The sequence below is a fragment of the Eleutherodactylus coqui genome, chromosome 8 (genome assembly GCF_035609145.1).
Source record: "Eleutherodactylus coqui strain aEleCoq1 chromosome 8, aEleCoq1.hap1, whole genome shotgun sequence".
In the NCBI taxonomy this organism is placed as follows: Eukaryota; Metazoa; Chordata; class Amphibia; order Anura; family Eleutherodactylidae; genus Eleutherodactylus; species Eleutherodactylus coqui.
In genome coordinates, this window is record NC_089844.1 from 16,143,423 (window position 1) to 16,161,504 (window position 18,082).

Consider the following 18,082-nt stretch of genomic DNA (forward strand, 5'->3'; position numbering starts at 1 on the left):
GCAAATATGTGATAAATTTACCTCACAACGGGTAAATATTGCCTTCACATTGTGAGAGATCGAGACTAAAGGCACAGAGTGTACTGTATATTCTCTGCACTGTATTTTACCACTGAGGCACGAGGAGCAGCTATATACTGTACGGCAGGACGAGTATACTGCGAAGACCCTATATACCAGGCCTGGCGCGCCCCCGGCTCCTTAGCAGTACGACGCGCGCACCCGGCATCGGCCTCCCCCTCGCTGTGCGCGCTCCCGCCTGTGCCGCCGCCCGCGGGGGCTGCTGGGATCGCTCGCCGCCTTGGTAATGTCCGCCATGTTTGCCATGGCGCAGGGAGCGGATCGAGCCAACAAAACCCGGATCTAGGCACGACGAGCCGCCGCCCGGAGCGCCTTCTTCCGCCCCTCACCGTGTCTCGGGGGCCCCATGAGTCGGCGGGGGGTGATATCGAGCGGTTTGGGGGGGTCCTTCTGACCGACAATTTTTAAGTGTTTTTTTTTAATTTTTTTTTTTTTTTATTCCTCGCCCCCCCCTCCCCCGGCTGTGGCGACGATGAGTAAACTGTCGTTTCGAGCGCGGGCACTGGATGCCGCCAAGCCACTGCCCATCTACCGGGGCAAGGACATGCCCGACCTCAATGACTGCGTGTCCATTAACCGGGCCGTGCCGCAGATGCCCACGGGGATGGAGAAGGAGGAGGAATCGGTAGGTAATCCTTTTGTCAGACCATTTGCTATTCAGGAAAGCCATTTACGCCGGCCGGCTGCGTAGAGCGCGCTCTATCCTGCCTCTCTTACGTCACGTAGGGGAGGTGAACGGCCCAGGCTGGCGTAGTTGGCGGGAGCCGCCATGTTGTTGCGTCCAGAGCCTACGTCACACTGTGCGGGCCGCTCTGCGTGAGCGTAACCTGCGCTGTGAATAGGAAGTGTGCGCAGCGCTGCCCGGCAGGTTTGATCAGAGCTCCAAAGCTGGGAGCTGCTGCCGGCGCGGCTGTCACCTGATTCAAGAGGCGCTGCAGCAGCAGATCAGTGATGGGAACAGTTTATAATGCCGACGTGTTTACATGATATACCTGCTTATCTCTCTATTGCTTTAATGTAATGTCACTTTATGTTTATTAAGCTGTGTGATTATAGATGCCGGTTATATTTACAGGTCCAACGCGATGCAAAGGGGCGCTAAGTTGTGTTATGTGATGGCGCTTTGCACACCTTTGATTATATTGGGACGCGGTTTATCAGCGCAATGTATATAAAAATGTTTGGAGTCGCTTCTTCCAACGTGCGCAGAAATCCTAAATGATGGCGGATATGGCGGCTGGTCGGGCGTTCGCTATTCTACCGCTGGATGCCACGACGGCACGATATTGTCAACCGCACGCCAGATCTCGCACCAGGCTCTCTACACACTTGGAGGTTTCTTGCTTTTTTTTTTTTTTTTTGAACCGCGGGAAAAAAACGTATGCGGTTCTTTTTTTTATTCTTTCCCCAAAACCGCCCGTGCCGTTAGCGCATGTTTTGTGGAGTATTTTAAAAACCACATGCATTAAAAAAAAAAAAAAAGCGGTGTAGTTTTTAGGATGCGTCACAGCGTATTGGACAGGGTGAAAAAAAAACCGTGGCAAAATACAGCTTCGTTTTTGGGTGCGGATACGTACTGGCCATGCGTATTAATTGCGACGCAAAAATCGAACACGGACAACGAAAAAAGTGCCACTTTTTTTTTTTTTTCTCCTGCTACACTCGTTTCAAAAGCCCTTCGAGAAAAAAAAAATAAGAAAACGGTTCTCCATTACAAATCAATGGGAAGCGTATTTTTGGCGCAAAATACAGTCTGAACGTACCCCGACAACACGGGCGGTTTAAAAAAAATAAAATAATCGCTTGCGTTGTGATGGGGTTCAAAAACGCAGAAAAAAAAAAGTGAAGCGTGAATCGGCCTAAAAGGGGCGGTCCGAGACCGCAATCGCTTTATTCCCCTGTTGGGGGCGGGTCACACGGGCGAGTTTAATGTCCACGTCTGCAGACCGGTTACCGTGAATGCAGGCGATACTGCGGAGACCCCCGCCGATCTCAAGAACACAGCGTCCCCGCCCTCGTGACCGCAGTCCCCGCAGTGAGGAGTAGGCTGGTCTAGTGAACGGGACTGCGGGGAGAGCCCACCGCCACGCGCTCGGCTGTTTTTATCAGCCTCCATTGAATTTAATTAAGCGCCAACTGCGCACGTTCGGCCAGCGCTCCGTTCGTTATGACATCACTGCAGGGGGACAAGCGACACTGAAGTCCCGTTCTCAAGATCGGCGGGCGTCTCGGTGTTGAGACCCCCTACTGATCAGCAAGTTGTCTCTCGACCCTCTTTATTTCGACGCCCCCATTGACTTCAGTGGGATTCTTAAATGACCTGTTGACCCGTCTGAGCGCCGCAGAGAGATCCCTCGGATGTTCAGACCGCAAAACCCAACGCAGGTTTTTCCCCCCCCCTGTAAACCGCAACGTATATTTTCTGCGGTGGTGACGGGCCGTGATGCCGCGGGTTTGCGTGCAGATTTAACCCTTTTCAACAGACCTTTGGAAACAACATGGCGTCCGGGGGGGGGGGGGGTGATGTCACTCTTGTGTTTATGCTGATTGAAATCCGTGTGGGAAAAATTGGATTCCTGTTGAGAGTAATAAAGTCACGGGAGGCGAATGCGATGCGACGCGGCGCGATTCGCGCTTCAGATTTCGCTGCAAAAATCCGTGAGCTTCCAGCGACCGTCCTTTTAAGGGACCGTCCGGCCGATCTCGCACCACCAGATTTGAATTGCGGATTCCGCGATCGGCGTCCGCGAGACGATCCGCTGTACACTGCTGGCATTAAAAGGCATGTATTTTCGAACTTTCCTTCACACTTGCGGGTACGAATTGCCTAGACCGCAAGCAGGAAAAAAATTGCCACATTACAATTGCATATGGGCTGCGGGTACCCGTGTCGTCGCTAAGCGCCGGCGGCGGAAATACGAACAAAACCTGCACTGTGCATGACTGATTGGTTCATCGAGCTCTGCAGTGATTGGCTTAGTCGCGGCGCTCGAGAACCAATCAGAGCCAGCGGTTCCTGGAGGCAGGATTTTTGAGCCCCTGACCAGGAAGCGCTGGTGGAGCCAGACAGCACCTCTGGGGTGATGTGATGTGTGTGGTTTTTTTTTTATGTAGCTAGGGCTTATTTTTGGATAAACAGTAGGATTTCCTACTGAAAAAGTTGTGTTTTCGGGAGATGCAACAGAGGAAGGCGCCATCGGGAAGGATGGGCTACAAAACATAGCCAACCGTGGCTGTATAGAGCATGCCACGTTTTTTTTTTTTTTTTCTCACAATGTCGCAGGCTGTAGGAACCCGTTGGGCCTCACATACATGCCATTTGTAGCGCTGTCGCGTTGTGAGACAATCGCACAGTTTTGTCGCCTGTGTGTAAGCGGCCCTGACACGGCCCATTTAGCCACGAACACCAGGATTTTTTTTTGGAATGATCAATTCTTCATTTTAAAAGCCATACCGTTTTTATTTTCCGTTACCGCGGCCGTATGAGGCTTATGTTTTGCGTGGCGAGCTGTAGTTTTATTTGTACTATTTTGGGTTGATATACTGTATTGTAAAACTTTTATAATTTGAGGGCAGGGAGAAAAAAACATCAATTCTGCCGTTCTTCTATTGTTATACAGCGCGGGGCTGCTCTCGCACAGTGTCTGTAGAAGCGCCGCGTTTTACAGCGTTTTCGAACACGTTTGACAGCGTCCTTTAACGCACCCCATCAATGCAATGGGTGATGACAGGCGTTTAAAAATTGCCGAAACGCACTAAAATAGAGCAGACAGCGGTCAAAAATTAGAAACTCCGCACTGGAACTCTTGTCTGAGACGTCCCATTGAAATCTACAGAGGCGTTTTACAGCCTCACTGAACGTAAAAAACGGCCTGCATGAGAGCGGCCGTAATCAGCAGCAGAAGTGACATCATTACAACAATACCAAAATTAGTGGTTCCCTGAAAATAAGACCCTGTATTATAATATTTATTTGCGCCAAAAAAGGCACACTGTCTTATTTTCGGGGGTGTCTTATACTCACCTAGCTGGTGGTGTCTGGGTCCCTTGAGCTGCGGCAGGCTGTCGTGACCTCCGCGCTGACAGCATTCTCCATATATTTCAAGCTCCCCCCTTCACCTACCACCACTGAAAGTCGTGATAGGTCCTATTTTTGGGGAAACGTGTGTGTGTGTGTGTGTGTGTGTGTTATATATATATATATAATTTTTTTTTTGCCACTTTTGTGCAATAAAACCTTTTTTTTAATTGTTCTTTTGCATCGCTGCTTTCAAAGTCCCAGAAGGTTCCCCCCCCCCACCGTCGGAGCGCAGTGAGGACTTGTTTGTTGTGTGACGGGCTGTAGTTTTTATTGGTCTCATTTTGGGGTAGGTACGGTTCTTTTGATCACTTTTATGGCCTATTTTTAAGCTGAAATGCACCAAATAAGCATTCTGGACCTGTTTTTTTTTAGTTTTTGCTGTTTCAGATAAATAATGTTCGATTACTTGTATACGAATAGTCTAAGTAAAAAAACATGGCGGCGGCGCCGCCTATTGTTGTCCGAATCTTGGATGAAAATATGTCAAAGTGCCGCGTCCCGCACATCAGAAAGGACGGGGTGTCTCTGTGCGGTCTCATCCAAACTGCGCCAGAGAGTCTTGGGCGCAACTTTTCAAACACCCCCCCCACTGTGGACTCTGTTCCTACGGGGAGTAGATGAGATTTTGAATGTTTTACTGTAAATGCTTCAGATTCTTACTTTCTGCACAGAAAACCCGCAGCAGATCCTCCTCGTGAAGACGCGGCCTGAAGGTGGTTTTGACACAAGTGGCGTTTTTCGGTGTATTTTATTTTATTTTTTCCCCCCGTCTGACATTTTTCACCGGTATGGAGACGGCGATCACGCAGCTATCTCGGGGTTTCCTGTTCTGTTGCAGGAGCCCGAAGATGATGATGATGGAACTGAACTGCGCCAATTCAGCTTTATTGAATGTAATGGCGTCTGTTTGGTTTCTGGCTTGCGGTTTCCCAGGTGAAACAGTCTGCAGCATGCTGCGATATTCTGCCTGGGTTTGTGAGGAAATCGGTGATAGAAGTTCCAAACAGAAGCTCCTGCGCTGGAGGACGTGCAGCGATTATGGTGTCGTTGTTGTGTATACGTTGTTTACACGACTTCAGCGCCTGGAGGCTTCCATGTACGGGTGCCGCCTATAATCACACATATATATACACACACATGTATACAGCACGGCCCTCCCGTCTGGCGGCTTGTTTACACTTGGGTGTTTTTTGTCACTTCTGCGTTTGCATCAGACGGCACGCGCCCCCTTTAGGGGGCTTTTGGACTAGATTCTCGCTTGCACACGCGAACGGCCAGTGATGTCACCGCTGTCGCGTTCGCAGCCTGTTTAGACAAGCAGATTCTTTGTTGACTTGTTCAGTGTTTCACATCCGCTGCATGGAAAGACGGAGCGATCGGCGGTTAGACGCAGCGACAAGTGAGGAGCGCACGAGGATTTCTATGCCTGCCGAGCTAAAAGCAGATCATTCCCGTTTGTTAAGTCGCGGCTCGCGTTTAGACTGAACGTCATTGTTCGCTCCCGCTCATCTGAACAATAATCGTTCAGTCTGAGGCCGTTATCACGCGGCCGATAAAATCACGTGAGCTGCACAACCGTCGCATGAAGATGAAAGCCATTCTTTTCAATCAGGTTATACAGTCGCCGCATGTCCCATCTTTGGGTGTTCATTGTTTTCAATTGGGCCAGCAAAGCGTGCAAAATGCCCACGAGGGTGATGCGAGCTTTCCCTCCGTGATCCTCAGGATCGCTTCTTCCCTGAAGTGAAGCAAGGGATTTTTAACACAACAAACGCCTCGCATCTGCGGGGAAATCGCATGTTAGAGCGCCTCCACACGGACGCTAAAACGCTGCGTTTTTTGCTCTATGTGCGAGTGAGTAAAAAAAACAGATTTCTGATATTCATGTCATTCGATGGTTTCATTTACATCTGCGATCACTTCTCTGCTGCGATAACACAACATCGCGGCGCGTTCTTTCGGTTTTTTTGCCTCTTGATGCTCCTGTGTTTCCATATGAAGTCATCGTTTGTTTGATTGGGTGAAAAAAAAGGCGCGACGACGCACTTTACAGCGCAGACACACATTTCGCCAAGCGCTGTGTTTTTTTGCCTGCCCAGAAACGAAAACGCCCGTGTGGAGGCGCTCTAATGGCACCTTTACATTCAATGGGCGATACAGATGTGCGTTTTCTACACGGACTGTAAAAGCAAAAAAAAACTTGCAGCTTGTCCTTTTCTGGCCCGCCTTCTCAGGTGACGTCACCTATTCAAGTCAATGGGTGTACAAAAATAATGGAGCTCGTACCGGGGAATCCACCTGCGCTGCATTATACACCAATCATTGCTAAACAAGGGCAGAAAAAATTTAAAGGGGTTGTCCCGCGCCGAAACGGGTTTTTTTTTTCCCTATAGCCCCCCCTCCCCCCCGTTCGGCACGAGACAAACCCGATGCAGGGGTTAAAAAAAAAACCGGATAGTGCTTACCTGAATCCCCGCGCTCCGGTGACTTCTTACTTACCTTGTGAAGATGGCCGCCGGGATCTTCACCCTCGGTGGACCGCAGGTCTTCTGTGCGGTCCATTGCCGATTCCAGCCTCCTGATTGGCTGGAATCGGCACGTGACAGGGCGGAGCTACGAGGAGCCGCTCTCCGGCACGAGCGGCCCCATTCAGAAAAGAAGACCGGACTGCGCAAGTGCGTCTAATCGGGCGATTAGACGCTGAAAATTAGACGGCACCATGGAGACGAAGACGCCAGCAACGGAACAGGTAAGTGAATAACTTCTGTATGGCTCATATTTAATGCACGATGTATATTACAAAGTGCATTAATATGGCCATACAGAAGTGTATAGACCCACTTGCTTTCGCGGGACAACCCCTTTAAGGGAAGATTATTATATTTTTTTTCTTTTCTCTCTTTTTGTGCATGAGAGGAAAAGATGGTGCACAGCGCCTGCAGACGGCTCGCAGCCTCACACGTGCGTTACAGTTCTATTTTTTCACAGCCCAATATCGGACACGCTTGTGTGAATAAGCCCTAAAAAATCCTACGTCTACTGCCCCTGCGCAGACCGGCGTCCCTGCGGCTACAGACAAGCGTCCAGCTGTGTTCCACAAAAAACGGAGAGCGATGTGTCATCCGTTTGCGTCGCTCGTGTTCGTTCACTTCTGCGTCTCATCTGTTTGTCTTTTGCTTGTAGATTAAAAAAAAAAAAAAACGGCCAGTTTTGTTTTTTCCCCTAGACCCACAACGCGGACGGACACACAAGCCGTTCGTACGGCGGGTGTATTTACATGGGTGATCTGTCTCTGGCAGTAAATCTGAGAGAGAGGAATTGCAGCATTTTTGGGGCGACTTCCTATGGGGTCACAGACAATTGCATTCTACTCGCCAGGCGCCATTTTCATGTGGGATGCAGCTTGTTTTTTTTTCTATTAAAATAATGTGATTTTATTTTTATTTTTTTTCTTTCATGCGTGTGAAAATCGCCTGGACCGCAATGCGTTTTTCTTGGATGGTGCATCACACATAGAAAATGGCACGTCTACCAATGTGATATCGGTCCAAGAAATGCGTGTCCGTGTGAGAAGAGCCTTGGAAGGCAGCGCAATTCCGCAGCATTTCCACATAAAGTGTTAAAATCTGCATCATCAGTGCGGATTCTGACCAGGAATCGTTGGTGTATCCGCAGCCGCAGCGCTCCCCTCGCAGTACGTCGCGCCCCGTGACCCTTCTCCCAGCAGCCTCTAATGAGTTTTGAGCCGCTGGTCAGGTGATTTTGGAAGCGGCATCAGTTGACAAGCGGCTCGGCGCTCGCTGGTTCTCCTGGGTGACGGCTCACGGGGTGCGATATATTGCGAGTGCTGCAGCTGCGGGTTCCTGGTCAGTCTGCATTGATGGCGCAAATTTTGATGCTTTTTTCAAAATGTGAAAATGTTGCAGAATTTGCGTGGAATTATCCACGGTGAAAATTTTGCAATATTCCTGCTGGGTGTGACGTCCCCCGAGGCCGGGCGCGCACAACCGCACGGTAAAACGCTGCGTAAAAATCTCAGAATTTTTACCAGCAAAGGGAACTGCATATGAACGCATTTTTAACTTCGCATGAACAGTGTATTTTACGCACGCTGTCACATCGGCTTCCCGGTTTCTTTTTTAACTCATGTTTCCTAGCAAGATGCGTAAAAAAATGGCGTACATACGCTATGGAATGCGCATGTACTGCGTTCCAAACACACCCACAGAAAACAATAGGGCTGTACGCACGTGAAACGGGGTAAAATAGAAGAAATGCACGCAAATGTGAATGGATCTCTGAAGATCTCTGTTCTTTCACGGACGCCCCCGCATGTTGTGCGCGGAATATACGGCCTCAGCGCAGAGCCGCGTGATAATCCTGCACGTGACACCTGGATTTCTGCGGCAGATTCGCCGTGATCTTCACTCCTTTCATTTTCAGCTAATTCACTGCTGACGATCTGCGGCGTATTCGCACCCGCGCATTTTCTGTTCGTGTCCGTACCGGTAAAGGCGCTCGTATAACCAGACAATTGTGTTTTATGCAGAGTGATACTGTGCAGAAGAAAGTGGCGCGTCTTACGTAGGTCTGTGGGCGCGCTGACTTCTACACGTGACGCCCGGAGACGGAACACAAAGTATCCCCAATCGGCCATCTTGCATTTATTAAAAAACAAAACCAGCGGATGCGCAGCACGCAAATCACACGGGGAACTTGGTCCATTTTCCACAGACTGAAACTGTGTCTGTGTGAATAAGCCCCTGAGGGGGGTCATCCACACGGGCGCGCCAATCACGTTGCCAAGTGCACAAAACGCGCCCTGAAATAGGCCCCGTTGTGGGTTTATTTGCGCTCGTGATGTTTTTCTCTCGCAGTGACGGGCCGCTCTCTCATGATCGGATTTGGCAGGCGTTTGATCAGCGGTAATACGCCGTTCCACCAAACGCATTGCGCGGTTCCGCTCACAACGGCGGGTCAGAATTACGTAATTCGCTCGCAAAAACACAAAGCGTCGTGTTCTATTTTACAGCAGAAAGCGGCGACATAAAGCCCGTTGTGCGCTCTGGTGGCGGATATACAACAGTTACGCTGTGTGCGGGCGGCGGGGATCCGTGTCATCGCTAAGCAACGCCGTGGGAAATATAGGCGAAAAAAGTGTGCTGCGCAGCACTGCTTGTAAATACGCGGACATGCGCAGTACAAGGTCGCCGCCATGCGCAGAGTCAAGGCCGGAGTTGCAGCAGGGATCCGCCACGGCCTCCACAAGCGGAGACTGTGTGACCGGCCACGCTGCGAGTCTCATCTCCAAGGGGTGAGAAGAAGTCAGACCTGCGAGCGCCATGCGATTTGTTTCCCGCGTGTCGGCGACACGATTCTCTCAATCACAACGCGCTCGCAGCGGACATCGCAACTCTGCAAGTGCATTAGAGATGGGAGTTCCTCCAATGCCGCCCGCAGACGAGCAGGTTTGAATCGCGGAATCCACGATCGTCTCCCCTGCAGATAGTCCATGACACTTCGCACCAATTCAGACCAGTGGAACATCCTTAGGCGACAGCCACCCCCTTTTATTTTTTAACATGCTCTATGTTTGTGCAGATCCCACGCAATGACCCGATCGCCGTGTGAATGCAGACTTGTCATTAGTGAGATTGCAAAACAAATCTTCTCCCCGGACGCAGCGGTGAGGCTGTCCAGTTTTTGTGAAACTACAAGTCCCAGCAGGCTGCAGCTGATGAGCCTCCGTGACTCCGGCGCCTCCCCCGGTTACGATGAAATGTCACCTGCGGCGCCGGCTGTCACGTGTGCAGTGATGACGTCACCCGCAGTTGTAGTAAGCGGCTCGTCGTGAATGAAGGCTAGCCCCGCCTCCCGCTGCTGGCGGAGGGGAATTGTTTGCTGTCACTAGTAGTCCCGCCCCCGTCATGTGACCTGCGCCGCTGTGATTGGCCGACGTGCTGTCTCCGTGTATTCCTGTTACGGCACGAGGTGGGAGTTACATAAGCAGCGGCGCGCCTCCCGGGGCCCCACGTGACGCTGTGCTCGGGCTCGGTGTCCGCTGCTGTCAGTGGATGGCCGGGCAGGAGGAGATGACAGTCCGCAGCACCATGCCTGCAGTGACAGATACAGGCGCTGCCGCTCCACGGTATAGGGTGCCGCCATCACACTCAGCTGGAGCTCTGGATGTGGTGTCACTGCAGATTCCGCTGAGAACCTTTTTCATATTCGCGTCCGTTCTCACGGCGAGCTCCGCTTCTAAAAACTACAGCAAATACATGTTTGTTTTCTTTCTGCTGCGGATCCGCTGCGCCCGTCATCTCCATGGGAACCGTGTCGGTGATGATGGGACGCCGCTCCGCGTTCCATCAGCTTTAGGCCGCCTGCACACGAACGGATTTACGCCGCGTAATTCGCGGCAAAAATCCGCTGCGTTGCCCGCTGCTATTAGGTTCTATTGAACCTAATAGCTCAGTGCTCACGGTGCGGAATTCCGCACCGTGAAATCTCCCGTCCTCACCCGCGGCATGCTCTATTTGCCGCGGGTGTACGCGCTGACGGCTTCCATTGCAGTCAATGGAAGCCGTCCGTTCACGCTATCTCCCGCTGTAACACAGCGGAAGATAGCGTGAAAACGCTTCCCCGCCTACCGCCGCCGCTTCATATGACGCGACCGGCGCGTCACGTGACACGGCCGGCCGCGTCATGTGACGCGGTGGGCGTGTCACATGACGCGGCGGCGGTGGGCGGGGAAGCGTCTTCACGCTATCTTCCGCTGGTAAGTATGGGGTCTCTGGGGGGCGCCGTGACGGGTTCTGCAGCGGAATATTCCGCGGCGGAGCCCGTCACGCTCGTGTGAAGCCGGCCTTAGGCCGCCTGCAGACAAGCGGAAATCCCGCAGCGGGATTTCCGCCGCACAAAGCCTGCATAGGATTGCGTTAACAAACGCACTCCTATGCAGATGGCCGCGGTTTGGCCGTGCGAAATCTCGCGCGGCAAACAAACCGCGGCATGTCCTATTTTTGTGCGGGGCTTGCAGAGCCTCGCACAGAAACGTCACTCACGCAGCCGGCGGCTCCGGTCTGCGCATGCGCCGGTAGCCGGCACATGAAAGAGCCGAGGCCGCCGGGCGCGGGTGAGTACGTGCTCATCCCTGCAGGCGCTCGGGTTGGGTCCCGCCGCCGGATCCGACCCGCTCGTCTGCAGGCGGCCTTAAGCCCCGTAGCGTATTGATGTGTCGGCGTCCCTGTCGGATCTGCTGTATTCCGGTCATTCCGGGCGCCTCAGCGGTGGTTCCCGTCGCAGGTTGCGATGTACCTGAATGCAGGCAGCGTCCATCGAGGCCGTTCGCTGCAGCGGGTCCGTCCGCGTGGGCCGAGCGCTCGGATTTGACAGTTTTCATAATGCCAGAGTTGCAGTCTACCCCGTAATGTTACCAACAAGCCCTAACGCCGCGCCATCAGCGGAAAAATGCCAACGTTATGGCGGTCAGGATCTGGGAACGGGAAGCCGTCTTGTAAAATGAATTTTATTTATTTAAAGAAGTAAGCGTTTTTTTTTTGTTTTTTTTTTACAATTGTGTCGCCATAATTGTATTGTCCGGCACCGTAACAATACTGCACCATCAGCGCCGTGAACGGACAATGGCGCAATTGTATGGATTTGTTTTTCCCGTTGCAAAATACATCTTGTCCCGTAACAAACAAGCCTTCATACAGCTGTCGAGTAGGGTGGGGGGCGGGGCACAAAAGGAAACAATGAAAAACGGCCTGAGTGAAGGGGTTAAAAGGATTGGCCAATTGTAAATTCTGGATGACCTATCCTCAGGACAAGTCATCAGAAGCAGATCAGTGGTAGTCCATCACCGGGTACCTCTGCTAATCAGTGGATCGCTGGACCTGAGCGAAGCCGACAACTCCGTTTCCATTGCAGTGGCCAGGCTTGGTATTGCAGGTATTGAAAAGCATGGGAGGCTAGGGCGCTTTTATCGTTCATTTTCACTCATTTGAACAATAACTGTTCAGTCTAAACATGTGAACAACCAATGAGAATTCGGGACAACTGAACTCCGATGGGGGCATTTATATGTCGCTGTCAGAAAGGGCTAGCAGCCACTGGAGGGGGACATGTAGCGTCCAGGGGGGACACATAGTGTCCGGGGGACAGGGACAGATTTCTTGCAGTATTTGTGTGACTGAGCCCTCCCCTCCATACATGTGAATGTCTCTGCTGCGGCGTGTGGAGTTTTTCAAGCCGCATTCAGATGAGAGGCGGTCACGGAAACTTCTGCTGCCGGTCTGTGACGTTGACACGGACACTGGGTGAAGTGCTGACCGTCTGCTGACCGCGCTTCTCTCGCCATGTCTAACACCCCTGACTTCGCACTTCTTCAGTGTTTTTGCCTCTTCGACCTCTGAGCCGCTTCCAGTCTTCGCTGTTGTCCGCGATGTGAGTCGCTTTGACACAGGACATAAAATGGTGTAGTTATGAGACGAATAAACGAATGGCCGACTTATTGTCAGGATAATGGGACCGCCGGAGCGTCCCGTCACTTATGGCCGAAGTGCGATTATTCTTCCTTGCCTCTAACCGGCTTTATGGTTTTTACATTTTTAGTGATTCGTTTCTGGGCGTTTTTTTTTTTTTTTAATTTATTTATTTATTTATTTGTTGTGCTGTTTGTTAGTTTGTTCCCCTCTTAAAGCCCCCGGGTCGTGGAGGAATACAGATGGCTGCACGCCATATTCGTACGCATCATTAGTGCGAGGCTGTTATTTCTATGGGCGATTTTATTGTGTACGTTTTGCGTGTTGCGAGATGCACTGAGCTCCCACGCAAAGTCTTGCAGCGATGCTCTGTGATACAGAAATTGCAGCATGGCGTATATTTGGGCGATGTCGGCCATTGTTCGCTTGGGCTGAAAAACAATAGCTTTGCACTCCTCCTGTGGAACGTGCGGGTGTGATGCGATTTTTAAACTGCTACAGCCGGGCTCACACAAACGGCTCGGATTCAGCATCAATAGAGCATGCCGTGAGTTTTTATAATATATATATATATATATATATATATATATATATATATATATATATATATATATATAATTTTATTTTATTTTTTCTTCCGTTCACAGAGTACTAATTCGCAGTGCGCGTTCCCGTAGTCAGCGCTGCCACCATCTTTGTTTCTCCAGGACCGGAGGGTGGTTTGTGGGGTTTTCTTGTAGCTTTCCCCTCCATCTGTGGACTTTCTTGGGTCGCAGCAGGTTGTTCATTTGGCATTTTTGCACAGGCTTTTCTATATGAAAAATGCCAGGACAAACCCCGCATGTTGACCACATGCAGAGGGTGAATGTCTGGCCGTCCTCGCTATCTCCACAGGAGCGTCTGAAATGTCCTGCCGTTCACCCCTCACTGAGTTGGATCTCCGAGATGTCGCTGTCCAGGGAGGCTGGCATTGCGGAGGTTTGCCTGAAGACCAGTCAGGGCGATCTCTGGAAATGTCGTCCTTGTGACAGCAAGTTGTAGGGATCTCCGTGTAGTAAAGAGGTTTTCTGTCCTTTTTTCAACTAATGATCTGTCGTCTGGATAGGTTAGCAGTAGTTTATAGGCAGGGGTCTGCCGCTGTGAATCCCATCCACCAGCTGATCATTCGGCCTGCCGGTCAGTACAGTGGGCTGGACATCTTCATTAGGGTAGAAGGGAAGAAGTGGGAGTGTTCAACTTCAGTCCCATTGAAATCTGTGGGATCACTGCGCTGCTGCTCCACTTCCCGTTTCTGACATCCGCGCTGCTGCTCCACTTCCCGTTCCCGGCGCTCCCATTGATTTCGGTGGGAGTGAAGACTGCGCTCCCAGTCCCTTCACTGATCGTGATGTCTGGCTCGCTGTACTGGGCAATCAGCTGATGGACGGGGGTCCTGAGTGCTTTCCCCCCTCTGCTTCCTCTCCTGTGTATCAACTTCTGTTGACCTAGCCAGAGGATAATTGCCCAATTTTACACGTAACTATTGTCACTCAAAATTCACTCGAATGAATGAAAGAGAGCGATTTATAGCTACACCTAATCGCGAGCTAATGACTAACAAGAATTGCGCACTTCTCGTCTGTCGGCATAAAAACAATCAGCGGGTCGGTCATTGTTTGCTACTTTAAAAATCCAAATGTATCCAAATTTTCTCAATTTTTTTTTTTTTAATTTTATAAACAAATTCAAAAACGTGCTAACCAGAATTTACCCGGAACAGAAGGTACGCGGCGCCGCAGACTCGCGGTATCTTGGATAAGTAGAAGCATTTCAAAGTTATTGCCACATAAAGTGACCACTGGGTGTAAGCTTACGTCCTCGCTGCGGGGTACTTAACGTACGCCCTGTGGATGGCGCAGGATCACAAGCTGATGGCTATATAAAAAAAAACAAACCTTTTTTTTTGCTCATTTTTCCCTATTTGTATTAAGAAAAACACCACATATTTGGTATCATCGTGTTTGTAATGACCTGCGCTATGAATTTTAACACACTATTCATCCAGCAGAGCAAAAATACTTAATTTGTTTACTTTTACCGCCCACAAAACACAATAAAAGTGATCAAAAAAAGCAACTTGTACCCCAAAATGGCACAAATAAAAACTACAGCTCGTCACGCAAAATGCATACAGCCCTCACAGAGCTCCGGCCATGGGAAAATAAAAAAAAGTTAGGGCTTTCGAAAAGTGGAGATGAAAATTCCCCAAAAATCATTGCGTTCTCATGGCCAAAATAGGCCACGCCCTTAAGGGGTTAAAAAAGGGGCTGCGAGGGAGAGGCTTGGCTGCATCTGCATTAGGGGTTCAGTTTTCCTGATCCGTTCGTGGAGCAGAGGAGGGGAATCCCCCGGCCAAATGGATCCTTCCTATGACGGAACTGAACCGACCCCACTGACTAGAATGGGCCTTGTTTGATTTCTGACATTAACCCCTTCAGTGGCAGGTTTATTATTACCATAATAGTAATCAGTGCAGCAAGCCTCGGAGATTTTCTGGTGTGCCACTAAAGGGGTTAACCAAAAGAAAAATCGCTGCATGCACTTTGTTCTAAGGCGAAAAAATCATGTGATTTTATTTATTTTTTGGAGCGTTGCGAGCGTACGATAAAACGTAATCTTATGGAACCCATGCTTTTCAGTGACTTCATTCCATCTGCGCTGTGAGATTTGGACATCGCTGCATTTCCCTGTGGAGCCTCCGGCTTATCGCATCGGAACGCACCAACTTGCAATGTTGTTTTTAACATTAGAAACTCCTATTTTCTATTGCGCCAGAAAATCACAACCGGCAGCGATGCAATATTTTCTTCCGAGAAAAAGCATCACTGACGCTGAAACATCGCATCAGCCCCTGAAACATCGCATCAGCCCCTGAAACATCGCATCAGCCCCTGAAACATCGCATCAGCCCCTGAAACATCGCATCAGCCCCTGAAACATCGCATCAACCCCTGAAACATCGCATCAGCCCCTGAAACATCGCATCAGCCCCTGAAACATCGCATCAGCCCCGGAGCGCAAAACCTCCCGAAAACGTCATCTTTTTAGTGTAGATTTTGAAGTTATGCCTCATGTAAATATATTTGGTGCCAAACGCGTTCGCCTTAAATGCATTGTGCACCTCTTAGGCCACCCTCACACAGACGTTTAGAGCGGCCTCTTCAGCGCTGCGCTGAAAGCTGTACAGCGCTCCCATTCATTTCAATGGGGCGGCTCACACAAGCGTCAAAACGCAGCGCCTTTAACAGCCGTGCATGTTCTATCTTTGGCAGTTTTCAGCCCTGCGGCGCCCACTGAAACAAATAGGCAGCGGTATCACAACTTGGTACCACGTGTCTGGCAGCACTAAACGCCAGCGCTAGCTGCACGACCTTTAAGGAAAAAAAAAGTAATACTCCCCTAGCTGGCGCCGTAGAGGCTCCCCGGACTAGGTGAGGATCAATTTTTTTTATTTTTTTTTAATGTTTTTCTTCAGCATCCTTGGCTGCATTTTCTGTGCCGGCATAACACGCGATTGTCTCGCCAGTGTGAAGGCGGCCTTAGAACAAAGTGCGTGCAGAGATTATTTTTTTTCCTCTCTTCCAGTTAAATGTCAGAAACTGACCGAGGCCCGTTCTAGTCAGTGGTATCAGTGCGGCTCCGTCATAGGAAGGATCCATTTGTCCTCTGTTGAACCCCCTAACACAGATGTGGACGCAGCCAGACCCCCTCCCCTGCAGCCTATTTTTAACCCCTTAGGCCTCCTTCACACAGGCGACACCGCATCGCTGCACTGTACGATATCGCTGCGATTTTCTCGCAGCAATACCGCGATTTTGTAGCGCTACAAAACTTTGTAGCATCTGCTACTGTCAAAGTTGCATCGCATCGCATGCAAACCGCGTTTTCATGCGATGCAACAGAGAGGAAGGCTCCATAGAGAAACATGGGCTACAAAACCTCGCGTGTTGCGGGCATATAGCCGGACCTGCGAGGTTTGTGTGTCGTTTTGTAGCATGCTACAAAACATCGCATGTGTGAAGGAACCCATAGGAAACCATGGGCTTCACATACATGCGATTTGTAGCAATGCTACAAAATCGCGCGACTTTGTTGCCCGTGTGAAGCAGGCCTTAAGGGCACAGCCTAATTTGGACATAAGAACGCAACGATTTTCGGGGGGATTTTCATCTCCACTTTTCAAAGCCATAACTTTTGTTTTTTTCTTTCCCATGGCCGGAGCTCTGTGCGGGCTGTATGTATTTTGATGAAACCGCAGTAAACGCAGCGTTTCCCCCTTAGTTTTTCTTTCATGCTGCGGGGCAGTTTCATCATTGTCTTTATTTGTAAAATCCACATGCAGAATGTTCGCCCCAGATATTATGTTAGCAAGTGCGTTTTTACACGGGAAGCCAGGAGACATCAATTGGTCGTTTTTGAGTCATTTTATTTTTTTGTGTGAAAAAAGTATTGACTAAGTGTACAAAAAAAAAACATGAGTGACCAAATACACTCAAAATACACGCAGTGAAGAAGCTGCGGATTTAATGGGCCGAATACGCATACGCCTGTGTGATCGGCCCCCTAGGATGTTCACATGATTGATATTTGCTGTGGAGTTTGTACGACGCAGACATATTCTGCCCACGGATATGAAATTCGCATGGGGGGGGGGGGGACGACGTGTCAGTTCCTGCCGCAGATTGTGCTCCGTTTCTGTACTGGAAATTCCGCACACTGATTTGCCAATTGAGAAAGGTGACATCCACATGTGGATCCATGTCCGATATCTGCATGGCCGTGCCAAAAATCTGCTATCAATTGGTACTGAAATGATATTGAGAGGGTTTTTAACCCCGTATGCGGAGGCGATGGGAAGAGGGAGCGGCGACACAGAGGAGCTTTGTAGAGCTTAATCTGGCTTAATGATTTATTATACATTTACTGAGGGGGGGGGGGGTGTATGGGGGGGTATTTTTCCCTGCCCCCTCCTCTTATTTCTTCTGACACTCACGGTGTTAATGAAGCATTTACATATCATGTGATCTGTATTTCTTGATTGGGTAGTATTGCTTTGAAAGCGGAAGCTTTTCCACCTACTTGTATGCCACGCTTGGCGTTATCACCGCTCTACCTGGACCGTCTTTATGATGCAATGAATTAAAGCTCGTTTTTAATAGAAGTGCTGGACTTTTTATGAAGAACAATCTGCTGGGCGCCTTCAACTAACGGCAGTTCACATTGTGCCAACGTGGCACACAAGACGGTGCCCTTTTGTTCCATGTGGAGTAAGAGCCCTGGGCTTTCAAATACAGAATCCTGAGAACCCACCGGATACTCCCGGTAAATATCCAGTCGTTACACCTGCGCCGCGGTTGTCCTGCCGCTGTGGGGTTGGACATGTAACGTTCATCCA

General features: G+C 50.1%; 1 protein-coding gene across 1 annotated transcript in view; it reads left to right on the forward strand.

Annotated features, from left to right (window-relative positions):
- The first annotated feature begins 289 nt into the window (after positions 1–289).
- The window catches only part of EPC2 (enhancer of polycomb homolog 2), a 58,971-nt gene continuing 41,178 nt past the window's right edge, over positions 290–18,082 (forward strand). The window contains exon 1 of the mRNA XM_066575190.1: positions 290–706. Within this exon, the coding sequence (XP_066431287.1) occupies positions 554–706 (153 nt within the window). The 5' untranslated portion in view covers positions 290–553. The remainder of the gene's footprint in view (positions 707–18,082) is intronic.